The sequence below is a fragment of the Telopea speciosissima genome, chromosome 5 (genome assembly GCF_018873765.1).
Source record: "Telopea speciosissima isolate NSW1024214 ecotype Mountain lineage chromosome 5, Tspe_v1, whole genome shotgun sequence".
In the NCBI taxonomy this organism is placed as follows: Eukaryota; Viridiplantae; Streptophyta; class Magnoliopsida; order Proteales; family Proteaceae; genus Telopea; species Telopea speciosissima.
Genome location: NC_057920.1, coordinates 2,635,443 through 2,652,808, shown reverse-complemented (window position 1 = coordinate 2,652,808; position 17,366 = coordinate 2,635,443). Strand labels below are relative to the sequence as shown.

The following is a 17,366-nucleotide window of genomic DNA, read 5'->3' as shown; positions in this document are numbered from 1 at the left end:
AACCAAGTATCCTTCTAGGATCTTTCTACAAAAAAAAACGTTGTGTATCCCACATATTAAAAAAAAAAAAAACCCACATTGGACCAGACCTAAATTCTAGAGTGGTTTCCAACGGTAAGAGCCGATCGGATCGTCGTCTTGGTTTTCTCGGGGGCGGAAAATCACCTGGAGGTGTAAGGACACTGGAATTCGTTTTGATGTCTGGGAGCATGGCGCTAGCTGATCAGGGAGACGGCATGGGTTCTCTCTTCGAAGGTATGGTCCTTTTCCGCCCTTCCCATATATCTCAAGACGATGATGTCGATGGTGATGATCGTCATCACCAGTCTCTTCCGCCAGCCTCGCCTCTTCCTCCTTCCCCTCCGACTTCATCGTCGCTATCGCGCCCTCTGGACGAGAACCTGTTTTCTGATCTCACTCTCGTCACTCCCAACGAACATTTAGTCTTACAATTACAGTCCGGTCCCTGCCCCACGGCGGCCACAACAACATCAGCATCAGAAACGGCAATTCCTTCCATCGCTCGGCAAGTTTCTAGAAGGAAAAAGAAAGGAGGCATCAGGGTTGGATACGGTAGAGATGCCTCACCTGCTGACCATGACCATCAGTCTTCAGTTCCTCTTTCTGATTCCAATTCCCGTGCTGAAAAATTTTCCCTTCCCTCTACCGAAACCGATCCTCCGCCGTCGCGGCCCACTGTCGATATCAATGTTTCTGATGAAGGTGTATTCCTTCGAGATATCAACGTTTCTTTGGAATTGGAAGAGTCCTCTAATCTCTATTCTGATGCTAATTCTCTTAGGGACAGTCCTGTTGCTTGTTGTGGCTCGGAAGATTCAAATCTTCCTACGGCAGGCATTCTCAGTGCTGCAACCTTAGATCCCGATTCGGAAGATGGAACTTTATCTTCGATGGTTAACGACGGTTTGTGTGATGTTGATTTAGTGTCACCCGGCTGTGTACATGAGCTCTCTCCTTTGTGTCTTGGCCATTCAGCGGAGGAGAAGCTGGAGCAGATTAGAGCTCGGATATCGGAGAAGCTTGAGCATATTCGGGAATTGGCAGCTTCAATTTCCAAAAATAGGAAGGAGTTTGCGAGGAGGAGAAGAGAAGCCATCGATAGAGTAAATTTAGCCTCCTTCAAACACAGGGAACTGGAGAGGGAGCTAGAGGAAGCCTGTGATGCTGAAGATTTTGAGAGTGCGGAAAGGGTTAGCGAGAGCATTGCGGCAGCAGAAACCGAGAAGCAAGGTCTTATTAATTTATTGAAGGGTGCAGACGCAGACTGTGATTCTATTGAATCGAAGATGCAAGAGGTCTTGGGGTTGCAAATTGCAGCTGAGGAAGAAAGTGTATCATTGCTGGAGCAATTCTCAAAGGTTACTTGCTAAACACTTAAAACATACATACAACATATACCTTTGAGGTTCTTGATTCATGGAAATCATTTTTGTTCATTTGTTCATACCAGCTTCTCATTGGTGTAGAACATCTTACTGGAACTTGCAAACACCAAGTATGCTAGGCATTCAGGAATTAAGTTGTCAGCATGCTGTTAACTTGCAAGATTACCTTGTATCTAGGGCACTTGCGTCTGTGATTAGGGAGCTGGAAAGGATTGGAGTAGCGAGTAGTTTCTAGTGGGAAGTACTCACAAAGGATCAGTGCATGTGAATGTATTGGATGAGAACAGTGGGTTGGTTTTCCATCATGTCTGCTTCATGTACATGGTGGATGTATTTTTATCACAGTTTTTATCTTAAGAGTCTGGGGCTCTGGTTTTAGTAGTAGTTTTTTTTTTGGGTATTGTTTATGTTATTCCTATATATGTCATTATGGTTCCGGTTGAATGTCCCATCCTGCAAGCATTACCCATCCAGAAATGGGGTTATTAGTATTTCACAAAAAATCCTTTTTTTTCATTGCTGTTTCGCCTTCAGATCGAGGGAGTATTTCGTCACTATTATTTCATGTAGTTTCACACTGAACTGTTCTTGTCAATGCACTTAGGTTATGAAACTGTTGCCTGTGCATTGGCTCAACAAATTGTGGTGGCCTCGATTTCACTCATGTGACTTATTTAAATGCAAAACTGAAGTTTCGCATTTCTAGCAGCAATAATATTTCTTACATGTAAATTTGCTGGAATGTGTAAAAGAGTTATTTACTTGTTGGATGGCGTAAATTTGACCTCTTTTTTCTTTTTTAATTGTTAACCATGTGAAATAAAGAAGATATGAGAAAATGAAGGATCCATTTGGGTCACAGTAGGGGAAAAGAGGAAAGAAAGAGAGAAAGAATGAACATAAGCATTTTAAAGAAAGTGACATCTCCAGATCCTCAAGTTTTTTGCTTTCAGTTTTTCTTAATTCCAAATTTCAAACTTTTTGGTTTTCCCCTTTTGACTGTCCTAATTCTTCATTTTGGTTGTCATCACTTTCCTCTTCTAAGTCTGGTCAACCTATTTAATATATTCCATTTATTAACAGTATGATATGCATGTCGTTTCATGTTGCCTATCAGATATATAATGATGCATGCAAATTATTTGTATCATCCTATTATGTGCAGTTAGTCAAATGGCTGATATGACAACTTATATGCACTGACTGTTAGATGTGTATCAATGAGTTTTCATTTAGCCCGCGTGCATTGTTCAGCCCTAGAAAAAAGTGCCTTTTTTTACACCCTTTTAACTGTGAAAGTATTATCATTTAGCTCCTTAAAGAGCTGCAACCTGGTGGAAGTCCTGCTTGCACTGGGTCCCGGGAGGGGGTAGATTGGGTTTGGTATTTTGCACACAAAATGTCCACCCTCAGGTTTGAACCCGCATGTTCATACTGTCAGGCCGAGCTTTTACCAGCACACCAATGATGGCCATTAATAATGTAAATTCCTTCCTGCTCCCCCCCCCAAAAAAAACAATAAAGGCAGAAATTTTTTTTCCTTGTCAAATCCAATGATCAACTAAAGTGTTTTTAGATTGGTTATCAGAGCTGGGACTTTCTAAGATTTACTTTCATTCCCAGGACACTGCTACTAGTGCGGATTTAGTTTTGAAGACTGCGGAATCACTATCATCAAAAGAAATGGATGAGTGGATATCATCAATGGAAGCCTTAGAGGAGAAAAAATGGGAATTGGAGACTGAATCGCTCTTAATGAATGATGCACGTTTGGGATTCAATGATTCCATCGACCACTTGATCAAGGATGATAGGAGACAAAAGGAACTTCTTTGTGAGAAACGGCAGAAGCTTACAAAGGAATTGGAGGAATTACTTACTTTAGTAAGACACAAGGAAGCTGAGATTGTACAAAATGATTCTAATATCCATGCAGTTGAGAAAAGAATTGCTGATGCCGTGTCGGGGTTTCATGATGTACAGTTGAGCATTGATATGAAGTATGATAACTTGAAGTCTGCCCTTTCCAGAATGGAGTCATCATGTGGAGTTTTATCCATCAAAAAGAAGGAAATTGATGACTTCCTGTCTCAGGAAGAAGAGAGGGTAGCAAGGCTCAGGGAACTTGCCATTTGTTCTGCAAATGAAGCAAAAGCTTGCCAAAAAATTGTTGGGCTAAGAAAGAGTTTGGTGTTTTCCATTTTAAAGTTGAGGGAAGACAAGGTGAGGCTTACCAAGACTGAGGAGAGAATTTTGGAGGATGTCCAACGCCTCAGACAAGAAGTTTCTGCTGCAAGAGCTTCTCTACAGGTTAGTTACACTCCCAAGTCTTTACATGGGCTCACATCCCCACGGATGACTTTCAAATTACATGTTAAAGGGCCTTGTGTTAGTTTTTTTTTTGTCACTTTTGCCATATAGTTGGGTACATGTACTTTACTATTTTGCTCTTTTGTTTGTTTCTATTTTATATATTTGAATCAAATTCTATGCCTATGAGCATCAAGCACCCATTGCTGCAATGGTGTAACAATTAGTTGGTCAGAAAGATGAACTGGCACTTTCTGCTAGATTGGGTCATTCTGGAATTCTTAGGTTAATTCTGATCATTCTTTTGATCGTTGATGGCCGCTGTGTTCAAACAAGTGTTCTGAAATCTTAGTTGTAATCAGTTAGGTTTGTCTACCAAAATGAAATTTTTGGATATTCCAAAATTTCCGTTCAACTGTTTTATGCAATTATTAGTCTTTACTGCAGCCAAGGTTTAAAAACTCAGCATCGGGTGTGATTGGTCTCCATTGATTCCGAATCCATTCCGTTCCGAATCATCCCAGAATCGGCTGGACTTGGCCAGACTCAGGCCAACTCAGTTGGACTTGGTAGGCATAGAAGGGTAATTGGAATTGGTATCAGTTGATTCCCAGTCAAATTGGCCGATTGATTATCGAATTTTAAAATAATGAAAGCAGCAATATTTGAACATCCCAATTAGTTTTAATGGATAAAATTCGTAGTAGTCAGCATCGCCTAGGCGGGCAGTTCTTGAATGCCCAGGTGACGCCATATTGTTCTAGGTTTAAACATATAGTATGGGGAAAAGAAAGAAAAGAATGAGGAAAAGGGGAGAGGAAATGGGGAAGAGAGGAAGGAAAAGAGGGGAAATGAGGAGAAAATCAGAGAATTTCTGCAACCAAAGATTCATCCCTACCTTGGTCATGGTAAAACAAGATAAAAAGAGAAACTGCTGTATGTTTGTGTGTGTTTTAATTCTTTTTAGTTTTACCCATACAATCCAAAAATTCAGTGGTGTTAAAAGATGATTTTAAGATATATATTGGAAACACATCGTGGACACGCATGGATATAGTGTGAAAATTAAGTTACTCTTGTATTCATATGGATAATATTATGGTACATGCAAAATTACTGTTTTTTTTTAAAGCATAACTCTATAAATAAACGGAGAGTATTGATATTTAATCCAAGTCAACTTACCGAGCCTTATCCCGACTAAATGGGGTCGACTACATGGATCTTTTTCTGCATTCAGCTCTATTCAAAGCCATACAAGTTACTAGTCCTAAGCTATGCATGTCTTTCCTCACCACTTCTCCTAGAGTCATTTTAGGTCTACCCCTGTCTTTTTTAGCTCCTTCAATCTGAAACTAGAGTATTCAGGCCTCTGTTGCACATGTCCATGCCACCTCAAACAACTTTCTCGCAACTTATGATGTATCTGAGCCACTCCTAAATTAGCCTGATTTATTCTTCCTTATTTTATCTTTTCTAGTTTTACCACTCATATCAACATCCTCATTTCAGCTGCACTAAGTTGGTTTATATGTTGTTTCTTCACTGCCCAACCCTCAGCTCCATACATCATTGCTTGTCGTATTACTCTCTTATAAAATTTTCCTTAAGTTTCAAAGTAATGTCAATTACACAACACGCCGAACGCACCCCTCCACTTCATCCGCTATATTCTAATTCTTTGTGCAATATCATCCTCTATTTCTCCTTTATTTATGATTGAACCTAGTTACCTAAAATTTCACTTTACATTATCTCCCTATCATTAATTTTCACATCTCACTTTCAATCCCACTGTTACTAAAATTACACACTATATAGTCTATTTTTTAGTGTACTTATTTCAAAACCTTTGGTTCCAAATTTGATCTCCATAATTTCAACTTTGTATTTATCTTTACTGTTGTTTCATCGACCAAAACAATTTCATCAGCAAAAGCATACATCAATGGATCTGATCTTGAATGTCTCTAGTCAGCTTGTCTAAGATAAGCGCAAACAAACATGGGCTTAAAGCTGACCCTTGATGTAATCCAATTGTAGTGATATTTAATCCCTATGTACCTATTTAAATTTTTACATGGTTATTATACAAATTTAACAACATAAAACTCAAGAAATATAAATTATAACATTTATATCTATTTGAAGTTTCAAGATGCAAGCATTTGCATGGCAATCTACCTGTTACATGATTATTGAACAATACTTTATATCATTTGAGAATAAAACCCCCAAAAAGAACCCCTAATTTTACCAACCTTTTATTTTCTCAACATTACAATAACAACTATTCAAGCTGCAAATATGCAGGCTTAATCTACATGTTTACTCATCATTTGAAATAGAAAAAGAAACTGTAATTTTATTGTTTTTAATATCCCGAAATTATTAAATTAAAAAAAATTCAAAAATTTGGGAAATCCATGAAGGATCATGGATGCGTGCAACACAAACGCATACTAATTTTTCAGCCCATTAGATTTCAACTACATAGAGAAAATCAATATGTCCTTGTAATTGTGGTCTTTCGGTGCAGCCACTAAGAAATTGCTTAATAAATAAACAGTTGCTTATTTATGCTTACTAAAAGACTGACTTTCATTTGGCCAGTGTGAAACTAAGAAAGAGAGTTGTGCCCAAGGCAGCATGCAATCTCAGGTATAGAAATGCAAAGTTCAAGACCTATATTCAAGTGTTTACTAATCCAAACTGGGAAAAAAACCTAATATCTATGAGGAAAAACCGAGATTGGAGAAACATATCTAAACCATGGGTTTGATTTTTTATCTCGATTTTGTTTAATGGTCCATTCTTGGGAAATTAATGAGATTAGGGGTGCCCACTGTCCCCATTCATTTTCACTCTTGCTTTGGAAGTCCTTTCAAGAGAGATTCAATGCAAAACTGATCAACATCTCATTCTCCCTATGTCCAATTGCAAGCGGCTCAAGATATCTCACCTTGCCTTCGCCGATGGTCTCATGATTTTCTCCAAGGCAGATTTGGGTTCGATTGAGACCATTATGGGCTGCGTATCCCATTTCGAAAACTTGTCGGGCCTCAAGATTAACCCTCAAAATCCTTGCTGTTTGTGGCTGGAATTAATGATCAGCTAAAGCTCCTTTTGCAAGAAAAAACTGGGTTTCCTCTTGGCCAGCTTCCTGTGAAATACTTGAGTCTCCCCCTTATTTCTGACAGGCTCTCGGTCCATCACTGCACTCCTATCCTTGAGCTTCTTCGGAAAGAGCTCCAGCTTTGGAAAGGAAAGCTTCTCTCCTATGCTGGTCGCCTCGAACTGATCAGATCAGTCATGCAAGCATCTTACATCTATTGGTCCGGTAGTTTTGTTCATTATCAAAGCTATTGAAGCTCTCATGTGTGGCTATCTCTGGAAAGACATCGAATCTTCTAGATTTCTCCATCCTTTCAGTTGGTCCTCTGTTTGTCTGCTTAAGAAAGAAGGGGGTCTTGGATTGAAAAGAATTAAAGAGGTCAACAAGGCTGGAATTCTTAAGCTCATTTGGAAGTTTGCAGCCAAGCACAACAATATTTGGGTGGATTGGATCTATTCAGGGTTCCTTCAAAGTGATTCTATCTGGACTGTCAGCAGCTCTCCAGATCCTTCTTGGGTTTGGAAAAACATTCTCAAATGGAGAAACTTAGCCCTTGGAGCGACTAGTACCAAGATTGCAAATGGCTCCACCACAAGACTCTGGCTTGATCATTGGCATCCCTTGGGCATTCTTCTTCCCTTAGTGAGCTCCAGGAACATTTACAGGGCTGGTCTCCACAGACTTTCAACAGTTGCAGACATCATCTCCTCCGGAACTTGGGTCCCCCTCCCCCGTAGCTTGCTTTTATTTGGAACTCTCTCCCTTCTCTGATCGAAAGGAATTCAAATTCTAGAGATCTGATTTTTTGGACTCCTTCAGCCTCAGGTACCTTCAGCTCCAAATCGGCTTGGAATCACTTAAGATCTACAGGCCCCTTTATTGATTGGTACAAGGTTGCTTGGTTCAAAGGCCATATCCCAAGACATAGCTTTTGTGTTTGGCGCACGCTTTCAAATTGTCTTCCAACTCAGGCTTTCCTCATTCGACGGCATCTTAGTGTCTCTCCTGCTTGCTGCCTCTGTTGGAACGGTTCCGAAACAGTTGATCATCTATTCTTTGAATGCCCTTTTTCGGCTTCTATTTGGTCCGGAATCCTCATCAAATGCTGTCCTAGGAGAAGAAGGATTCTGCGCCTTCAGAGAGAGTGAAAGTGGATCATCCAAGCTATTGGACGCAATTCGATTTGTGATAGAATTGGTTTGTTGGCTTTTGGGGCTACAATCTCGCATATTTGAATGAAGCGTACATTAGGAGATGGACTTCCAACTCTAGGTCTTTTAGGCAGATTTGGGATTCCATCTTCTTCGATGTCAGCTCCAAATCCTCCTCTCCTTCCCCTTCTTCCTCTTGTGTTAATTCCCCAAGGAACAGGCTCATTGTTGTTTCTTGGGGTTTCCCTTCTTCTCTTCTCTCCCCTTTCCCCATGGGGGTCGGTTAGGCCTATGTATTGTAGGATGTTCGCTTCTCCCCCTGAATTCTGGGGGCTCCTTGTATTCTTTCTCTTTGGTAATGACTTTTTATTCACCCAAAAAAAATGCGATTAGGGGTGTTTTGGTCCTCTAATTTGCCTCTCCTTAAATTGTTTTAACCCTTAGATGTGATCTCTCATCATATTTGGGCCAAAGGAGTGGAGTTTGAAGAGTTAGAGCTTCCATTTCTCAAGTTAGAAGGGAGTTCTTTCGCAAAGATACATATCAGTAGTATATATTAAGTATTGAGCCATATCAAACTGAACAGGTAGATACATACCATTATGATACATGAAAAGTTTTCATGTATTGGACTGATACAGTGGATGCATATTCAGGAACCTAACCATAACAAAAGATTTCATTTCTTTCTTGATTTAGAATGTGTGATCTTCAGTAAATGACTAGCAGGCTTCAAACCAACTAACTCAACAAATGAAACCTAGAATCTCAAATTCATAGTTATCAAGGTGTCGCCTAGGCGTCCAGGTGCCTTCTTAGGTCCTAAGGTGACAGCACGCTTGTTTGATGCAAGAACGGTGACTGCTTTGGATGATGCCTAGGCATTGCCTTGTGGTCTTGTGATGACACGCCTGATGAATATGCTTTGTTTATTATATGTTGGTTTTTTTATATTAGGTCATTACTAACATAATTGTATCATATATTCTTATTGCATTGATATGACTTTTATGTCTCTTAGAAGCATAATTATATAAAATTACAATTGTAATATTACATATACTGAGGGCAGGCCTTGGTGAGGCAGTAAAGGTTGCTCCACTGTGACCAAGTGGTCATGGATTCGAGTCTGGAAACAGCCTCTCTGCGAAAGCAGGGGTAATGCTGCGTACATTATGACCCTCCCCAGAGTCCCAGACCCAGCAGTGGCGGGAGCCTCGTGCACTGGGTATACCCTCTTTTTTTTTTAAATTTTTTAATACTACTTACATTGCATGCCTAGCCATCCCTCCAACGCCTTGTTCACCTAGTCGCCTTGCCAACTATGCTAGAAAATATGTCAGCATGCTGCAGGTAACAGTGCAGCGGAGTATATGATTTTCCAAATCAAAACTGATGTTTGGCTTCATAGTGTAGTCCTAGACAAATGCTTTGTTCAGCTGATTCTTAAAAAATCAGCCAAGGTATGAAATTGAGAGGAAAGATGGATTATAATGGCTGCTTGATTGAAACAGAACCTGAGATTCAGATGGCTTATCACTTTTCTTCTAACAGAATACAACACCACCACCACCACAGGCTTATCCCAACTAAATGGGGTCGGCTACATGGATCCTTTCAAAAACAAAGGAAAGTAAGAAAAACTTAAAAGAAATTGGATAAGAAAGGTAAGTAATGCAAAATGAAAGATGAAAGTAAGAGGAAGAATTCAGGAAAATCTCAGCTACATGGTGTCGATAATGTGGATCCTTGCCCTCCAATAGGCTCTATCCGAGGTCATACTTGGTTCAAGACCCAGGCTATGCATGTCATTCTTTACAACCTCACCTATGGTCATTTTAGGCCTGCCCTTAGCTCTTTTGGCTCCTTCAAAGGGCATCAGATCACTTCTCCTTTCTGGGGCATCCCTAGGCCTCCATTGTACATTGCCAAACCACCTCAGGCGACATTCTCAGAGCTTGTCGCTGATCGGGGCGACTCCCTCATCCATTCTAATACGTTCGTTCCTCACTTTATCCTTCCTAGTTTTGCCACACATCCATCTTAACATCCTCATCTTTGCAACCCATAGCTTCTCTATATGACACTTTTTAACTGCCCAACATTCTGCCCCATAGATCATAGCCGGTCGGACAACAGTCCTATATAACTTTCCCTTATGCTTTAAAGGAATGTGTCGGTCACACAGAACTCCGGTCGCACCTCTCCACTTCATCCATCCTACTTTAATTCTTTGTGAGACATCGTCATCTATGTCACCTTCTTTGTTTATGATAGACCCCAAATATCTGAAATAGTCACTTGGCGGTATCTCTCGCTCCTCAATTTTCACCATGTCATCATCCATCATAGTGTGACTAAAGTTACACATCACATATTCCGTCTTTGATCTACTAATCTTAAAGTCTCTTGTTTCCAAGGTCGATCTTCACAACTTTAACTTAGCGTTAATCCTTGCTTTTGTCTCATCCACCAAAACGATATCGTCGGCAAAGAGCATATACCAGGGTACCTCGTCTTGGATGTTCTTGGTTAATTCATCCATGACAAGCGCAAACAAATAAGGGCTTAGGGCTTGATGTAACCCAACCGTTATTGGGAATTCCTTGCCCTGGCCCCCCACAGACTTCACACTAGTGACCACACCCTCATACATATCTTTAATTACCTCTATATACTTACTCGACACCCCTCTCGTCGCAAGAACATGCCAGATTAAATCTCTAGGTACTTTGTTATAGGCTTTCTCCAAGTCTATAAAGACCATATGGAGATTCATCCTGCTAGCTCTACATCTTTCCATGGGCCTCCTCAATAGATAGATAGCTTCTGTCGTGGATCTACCAGGCATAAAACCAAATTGATTCTTTGAGATATGAGTCTCCCTTCTCAGACGGGCTTCAATAATCTTCTCCCCAAGTTTCATAGTATGACTCATCAGTTTTATGCTTCTATGGTTATTGCAGCTCTGGACATCACCCTTATTTTTGTAGACCAGAACTACAATGCTTCTCCTCCAATCATCAGGCATTCTCTTTGTGATCAAAATCTTGTTAAATAACTTGGTTAACCAACATACCCCACAAACTCCTAGGGCCTTCCACACTTCTATTGGGATCTCATCCGGTCCTGGTGTCTTGCTTACTTTCATCTTTCTTAAGGCTTCTTTAACTTCCGCCACACCAATCCCTTCGTACATATCTATGATGTGTGGCGTTATGATGAATAAAATTGTTAACCGATTCAGTCATTATCGAACTATCTCCATTTAGAAGTTTGCAAATATACTCATCCCATCTCCTTATAATGTCCTCATCTCTTATTAATACCCTTCCATCCTCCCCTTTTATACATCTCACCTGGTCAAAATCTCTACTCTTCCTTTCTCTCATTTTAGCTATTTTATAAATAGTTTTTCCCCCTTCCTTTGTGTTAATACTAATATAGAGCTCCTCATATTTCCTCGCCCTAGCCATCCCCACTTCTTTTAACAAAATCATTCTCTGAACAAGATCTGCAGATTGAGAATTAAGAAATCCAACTAGAAGATATCAGAAAGAGAGTGAGACAATGGGTTCTCATCAACCATGAACAAGGAAATCCCTTTCCTTTATTACCATAAAATCATAACCTTCCCATTTCTATTCATGTAATAATTGTTGACTCTGTTTTACAACAACTACTCAGCCTTATCCCAACTAAATGTTGTTGGCTACATGGATCCTTGCGCTCTCCATTCAGTTCTATTCGAGGTCATACTTGATACAAGCCCTAAACTATGCATAGTCTTTCCTCACCATTTCTCCTAGGTTCATTTTAGGTATGCCCCTAGCTCTTTTAATTCCTTCGATCTGAATCAAATCACTCCTCCGTACTGGAGCATCCAAAGGCGTCCGTTGAACATGGCCATGCCACCTCAAACGACTTTCTCGTACCTTATCATGCATTGGAGCTACTCCCAAATCATCTCTAATATGATAATTCCTCACTTTATCCTTCTTAATTTTGCCACTCATCCATTTCAACATCCTCATCTCCACTACACTGAGTTTATCTATATGATGCTTTTTAACTGCCTAACATTCTACACCATGCATCATAGTCGGTTGTATAACTGTCTTATAAAATTTTCCTCTAAGTTTTAAAGGAATAAGCTGATCACACAACACTCCGGACGCACCTCTTCACTTCATCCATCCTATTTTAATTCTCTGTGAAACATCATCCTTTATATCACCTTCTTTATTTATGATTGAGCCAAGATATCTAAAATAATCATTTTGCTGAATTTCCCTCTCATCAAGTTTCACCACCTCATTATCCATCCTAGTGTAACCAAAGTTACACACCATATACTTCGTCTTTGTTCTACACTTCTACTTATCATAAAACTTTTTGATTTCAAGGTTGATCTCCATAACTCTAATTTGGTGTTAATCCCTGCTTTTGTCTCATCCACCAAAACAATATCATCAGCAAAAAGCATACACCAAGGAACCTCATCTTGAATGTCTTTGGTTAAATCATCCTTGATAAGCGCAAATGAATAAGGGCTTAAAGTTGATCCTTGATGTAACCCAATTGTAATTGAGAATCTACCACCTTGAACCCCCCCCCCCCCCCCGCCAATTCTTATACTAGTCACTACACCTTCATACATATCTGTAATTATGTCCACATATTTACTTGAAACACTTCTCTTCTCGATTACTTTTATAGATTAACTCTCTAGGGTAAGCTTTTTCTAGGTCAATAAAGGCCATATGGAGATCCTTCTTGCAATCTCTAAATCTTTCCCAGAGTCTCCTAAATAAGTAATTAGTTTCTGTTGTGAATCTTCCTGGCATAAAACCAAATTGGTTCTCCATAGTTGTAGTTTCTTGTCTCAAGTGGGTTAAATAGCCATCTCCCATAATTTCATAGGTATGACTCATTAGTTTTATACCTATTGTAGCTCTGAATAACACCTTTATTTTTGTAAATCAGAACCACAATGCATCTCCTCCATTCATTTGGCATTTTCCTTGTGCTCATAATCTTATTAAGCAACTTGGTTAGCCAAGATAAACCACTGATTTTAAAGCTCTTTCACATTTCTATTGGGGCCTCATCCTGGGCCTGATGCTTTGCCTACTTTCATCCTTCTTAAAGCTTCTTTTACTTCAAACACCCTAATTTTTCGTATATATCTACAACATATGGTGTCTTTCAGATGGGTAATGCAGTCTTTCGAGACACTGAAATGTCTTCAATTAATATGCTGTAGAAATAATCTTTCCCTCTCTCCATAATGTCCTTATTCATTTTTATTATTTTACCATCTTCACTTTTAATACATCTAACATGGTCGAGGTCTCTACTCCTCCTTTCTCTTGTTTTAACTATATTATAGATAGCCTTTTCCTGATGCAGATTTATCACCAAACTGGGCTTCTCTTATTAGGAATAAGTCTAGGGTTTGGTTATATACATGTTGGGCCTTTGTTCCCAAGGGTTTTCTATGTAATAGGCCACTTTAATGAGCCTAAACTAGGGGTACATAGGTTGCATACGGGATTAGCCCAATACTTAGTTTATTTTTATGTTTTTTAATTGAACCGGTTCAAATTGGTTGCATCCAATTGGTTCAATTTAAGTGATCATGTGACTTGGTTAAGTGGTCATGTGACAACTATTGGGCTGGATTAGGACTCTATAAGTCCAGCCATGTTTTGAGTCTATTTCTTTTAGTATTTTAGTTAAATTACCTAATAGGTTAGGGATAGGATTAGGCCATTTCTTTTTAGTGTCTAAGTCTATTCTTGAGTCTTCTATATAAGTTTGTAAGGGAGGCCAGCGTTGAACACGAATTTGATTAATGAAAAGCTTTTGTTTGCTACCATTGTTGCTGTCCTGCTCTGTTGAGTGTTGCTCCTTGCGAGTGTGCATCCTTGTGGTTCTATCAAGGTGGAAAGGGACTGGTGGAATCCGGTTGACTCCTTACGTCGTGATGGCTGGGAGGATCTTCTTCAATACGAAGGTGGCTCTATCCTTCACATCTGTTCAAGCTGCTACCAGTGGAATCTCCAGTAAGTTTGACACCCAATTTCTTCTTCTAACCCCTCCATTCCCTCACTCCATTAAACCCTAAAACTTGCAACCGATTCTGCCCCCAACAGCAGAATTTTACAACCCCTTCAAACCCTAATCTCTTTACATCATTAGGATCTCCTAAACTTGCATATTAAAACCCTATAAGCCCCTTTCCTAAAATCTGCCCCTAAACTCTAGATTTTACAAATAGTCCATTTTCGTAAGGCCTCCTACCCGAAACCCTAGATTTTCAATTTCATCCAAATCCATCCAAACCTACACCATTAGACTCCTAAAAACCTGCACATCTTTACCAAATAAACCCTAGTTCGAAACCCTAACCCTAACCCTAACTTTTGCCCTAATTAACCAAATCTGCCCATTAGGCTGACCCTATTACATTACCTTATTCCCCTGGTTCCTAGTGGGATTTCTCCTATCTAGGACTACCTTATTTCCCCTTCATTAGTGCTTAGATTGCTATAAAGATCTTCATATTTCTTCGCCTTTGCTTTTCCCACAATCTTCTTAGCTTCATTTTTTGCAACTTCATACCTTTTTAGATCTTCTACATCCTTAGTACTTTGCCATGTCTTAAAACTAACTTTCTTATTCTTAATGGCTGCTTGAGCCTCATCATCCCACCATCAAGTCTCCCTAGAGGAATGATGTTTTCCTTTTTATTTGCCCCGGACATCTTTAACAACATTTTTTATACAAACATCTCGAGCCACATCCTATTGGTGTCTCCCCCAAAGTCCCACTTTCCTTGTTTGATCACTTTATCAGATGATTTCAAGGTATTTCCTTTTAAGCTCCACCACCTTATCCTAGGGTAAATAAGCTCACATTTCTTGCGATTCTGCGTAGTGAGGCACATATCCATGACCTATCTATGTTGTGTAGTTAGGTTCTCCCCTAGTGTAACCTTACAGTCTTTACATAGCAATCTATCAGACCTTCTAGATAGGAAGAAATCTATTTGGCTACTATAATGCCACTTTTGAAGGTAACTAAATGCTCATCTCTCTTTTCAAAGTAAGTGTTTACAATAGATAAATCATACGCCACAACAGAATTTAAAACTGAGATCCACTCCTCATTCCTCCTCTCTCCAAAACCATATCCTCTATGTACACCTTCATAGCCTCTACGATCTCTCCCAACATGTCCATTCAGATCACTCCTATAATAATCTTTTCATCTTGAATAAAACCTTGCACTAATCCATCCATGTGTTCTCAAAATTGTAACTTACTACTTTTATCCAATCCTATTTGGGGTGTGTAAGTGCTAATTATATTGACAACCTCTTTCTCCAGCACAAGCTTGATGGATATAATCCTATCTCCAATTTTTTAATATCCACCACAACGTTCTTTAAATCTTTATCCACTACTATACCCACTCCACTTCTATTACTTTATCCCCCGTATACTAAAGTTTAAAGTCGTCCAACTTACCCTTCCATTTAGTCCTTTGAATATAGGCTATGTTAATTCTTCTTCTCTTCATAACGTCTATCAATTCTAGACTCTTGCCTGTTAAAGATCCAATGTTCCAATACATTAACCTAATCCTACTCTGTTAGACTAGCTTCTTTACCCACTCTCGTCCACTGTGTGAGAACCCTTGCCTACTTGCGGTGTCGATGTGAAGCGTCATTGCTCACTTTTCACTACACCTGGGTCATAGTGTAGCACGTTGCTTATTGTGGCGGGGATTGCCCTATCATAATGTTGGTAATAAAGTTTCTAGAATCCATGAAAAATGGTTAGGGTTTTTTCCGGTGCTGGCTGCCAACCTGACGGACCAACCCTCCTTTATCTGGGCTTGGGACCAGCAGCAAATGCTGGCGGAGTTATTTGTAGACTCTTTTTTAACTTTCTTAATCTAACTCAACTACTGAAATTAGAAACTTCTAATTCCCACTGTTATTACTAACATATCAGACTTAGATAACTGAGACACGCCCAAAATGCTTTGTCCAAGCCCATCACTAAACTCATACCCAAAATAAAGCCTGTTACAAAATAAACCCAAAATGAAAATAACCCAAATTAATAATAAAAAAGGTCCGTGGGGCTGCCTGCAACAGTAATGTAGGAAGTAATTAAGGTCAAGGTTTCTAACTTTGAAAACCAGGAGAAGCGATAAGAATAAGAGGTCAAAAGAATGAATGCGAAATGATTTTATTTCTGTAAACTCATGTATGACCCATAGGCACTGTTTTGGGTCCTATTTATAGACTTGATTATGTAAAATCGTATTTCAACTAAAACCTAATGCACCTAATTGGACTTTGAAAAACACTCAAAGGCCACAAGAAGTAAAAACCTTTAATTGGAAAACTACTAAAACAAAGACAAAAGATGAATATGGTTTGCAGAAGTGGTGGAACTCAAAATCCTAGTAGACTTTCTTCGGGCTCTTAGATCTGGATTGTTAGGGCTCGATTCTGACTAGATGACACTAAATGTAACTTGATGAAGTTTGTAACAGTATTTAAGCTAAATAAACCAGTAATATCATAAAGAGGAAGATGAGAGAGATCGATGGAGAGAAGAAAACTCTGCTGTAAAAGAAAAGCAGAATCGGTGAGAGTTGTTCCTCACCCCTTGTCAACTTATATAATGTAAACTTACAACCAAAGAGAAGCTAGAAGCTTCCAATCCTAGTTACAATAGGAAACTAAGATAGTCATTGAATTAGAAACAAAATCTAACAAGAAGAATCTATCTAGAAGAATAAATAGAGAAGGACAATAGCAAGCTACCGCCAGCAGTGTACATAACCCATATGTGCCTCCACAGTACATATGGGTTATATACCCCCTCACAACATATATCGGTGACATATTTAACACTCCCCCTCAAGCTGGAGCATATAGATCACCCATGGCCAGCTTGGAATAGTTCTTACGAAAAGTAGGCCCAAGCAGAGGCTTCATGATGGCGCTTCGCATAAATTGACAATCAACCTCGATGTGTTTCGTCCTCTCATGAAACACAGGGTTGCTGCCGATGTAGATAGCAGCTTGGTTGTCACAGAACATCTTCATAGGTTGGGTGATTGGAAAAGCCAATTCTTGAAGTAGAGACTTTAACCACATCAGCCCAACTGCAGTATGAGCCATAGCTCTGTATTCAGCCTCAACACTAGACCTAGCCACAATGTTTGCTTCTTGCTATGCCATGTAACTAGATTATCACCAATAAATGTGCAATTCCGGATGCATCACTTGCAGATATTATGATGTTATCAATATAAGCAACCATTGCAACCACCTTACCTCTCTGGCATTGTACACAC

The 17,366-nt window shown here is 39.5% G+C and overlaps 1 protein-coding gene across 2 annotated transcripts in view; it reads left to right on the top strand.

Annotated features, from left to right (window-relative positions):
- The first annotated feature begins 144 nt into the window (after positions 1-144).
- Positions 145-17,366, top strand: part of LOC122661707 — a 47,984-nt gene continuing 30,762 nt past the window's right edge. The window contains exons 1-3 of one of the 2 annotated variants that reach the window (XM_043857206.1): positions 146-723; positions 835-1,379; positions 3,030-3,716. In XM_043857206.1, coding sequence (XP_043713141.1) covers positions 198-723; positions 835-1,379; positions 3,030-3,716 — 1,758 coding nt within the window. In that variant the 5' untranslated portion in view covers positions 146-197. Of the gene's footprint in view, positions 1,380-3,029; positions 3,717-17,366 lie in introns of both variants that reach the window. The other variant, XM_043857205.1, reaches the window with a different exon arrangement.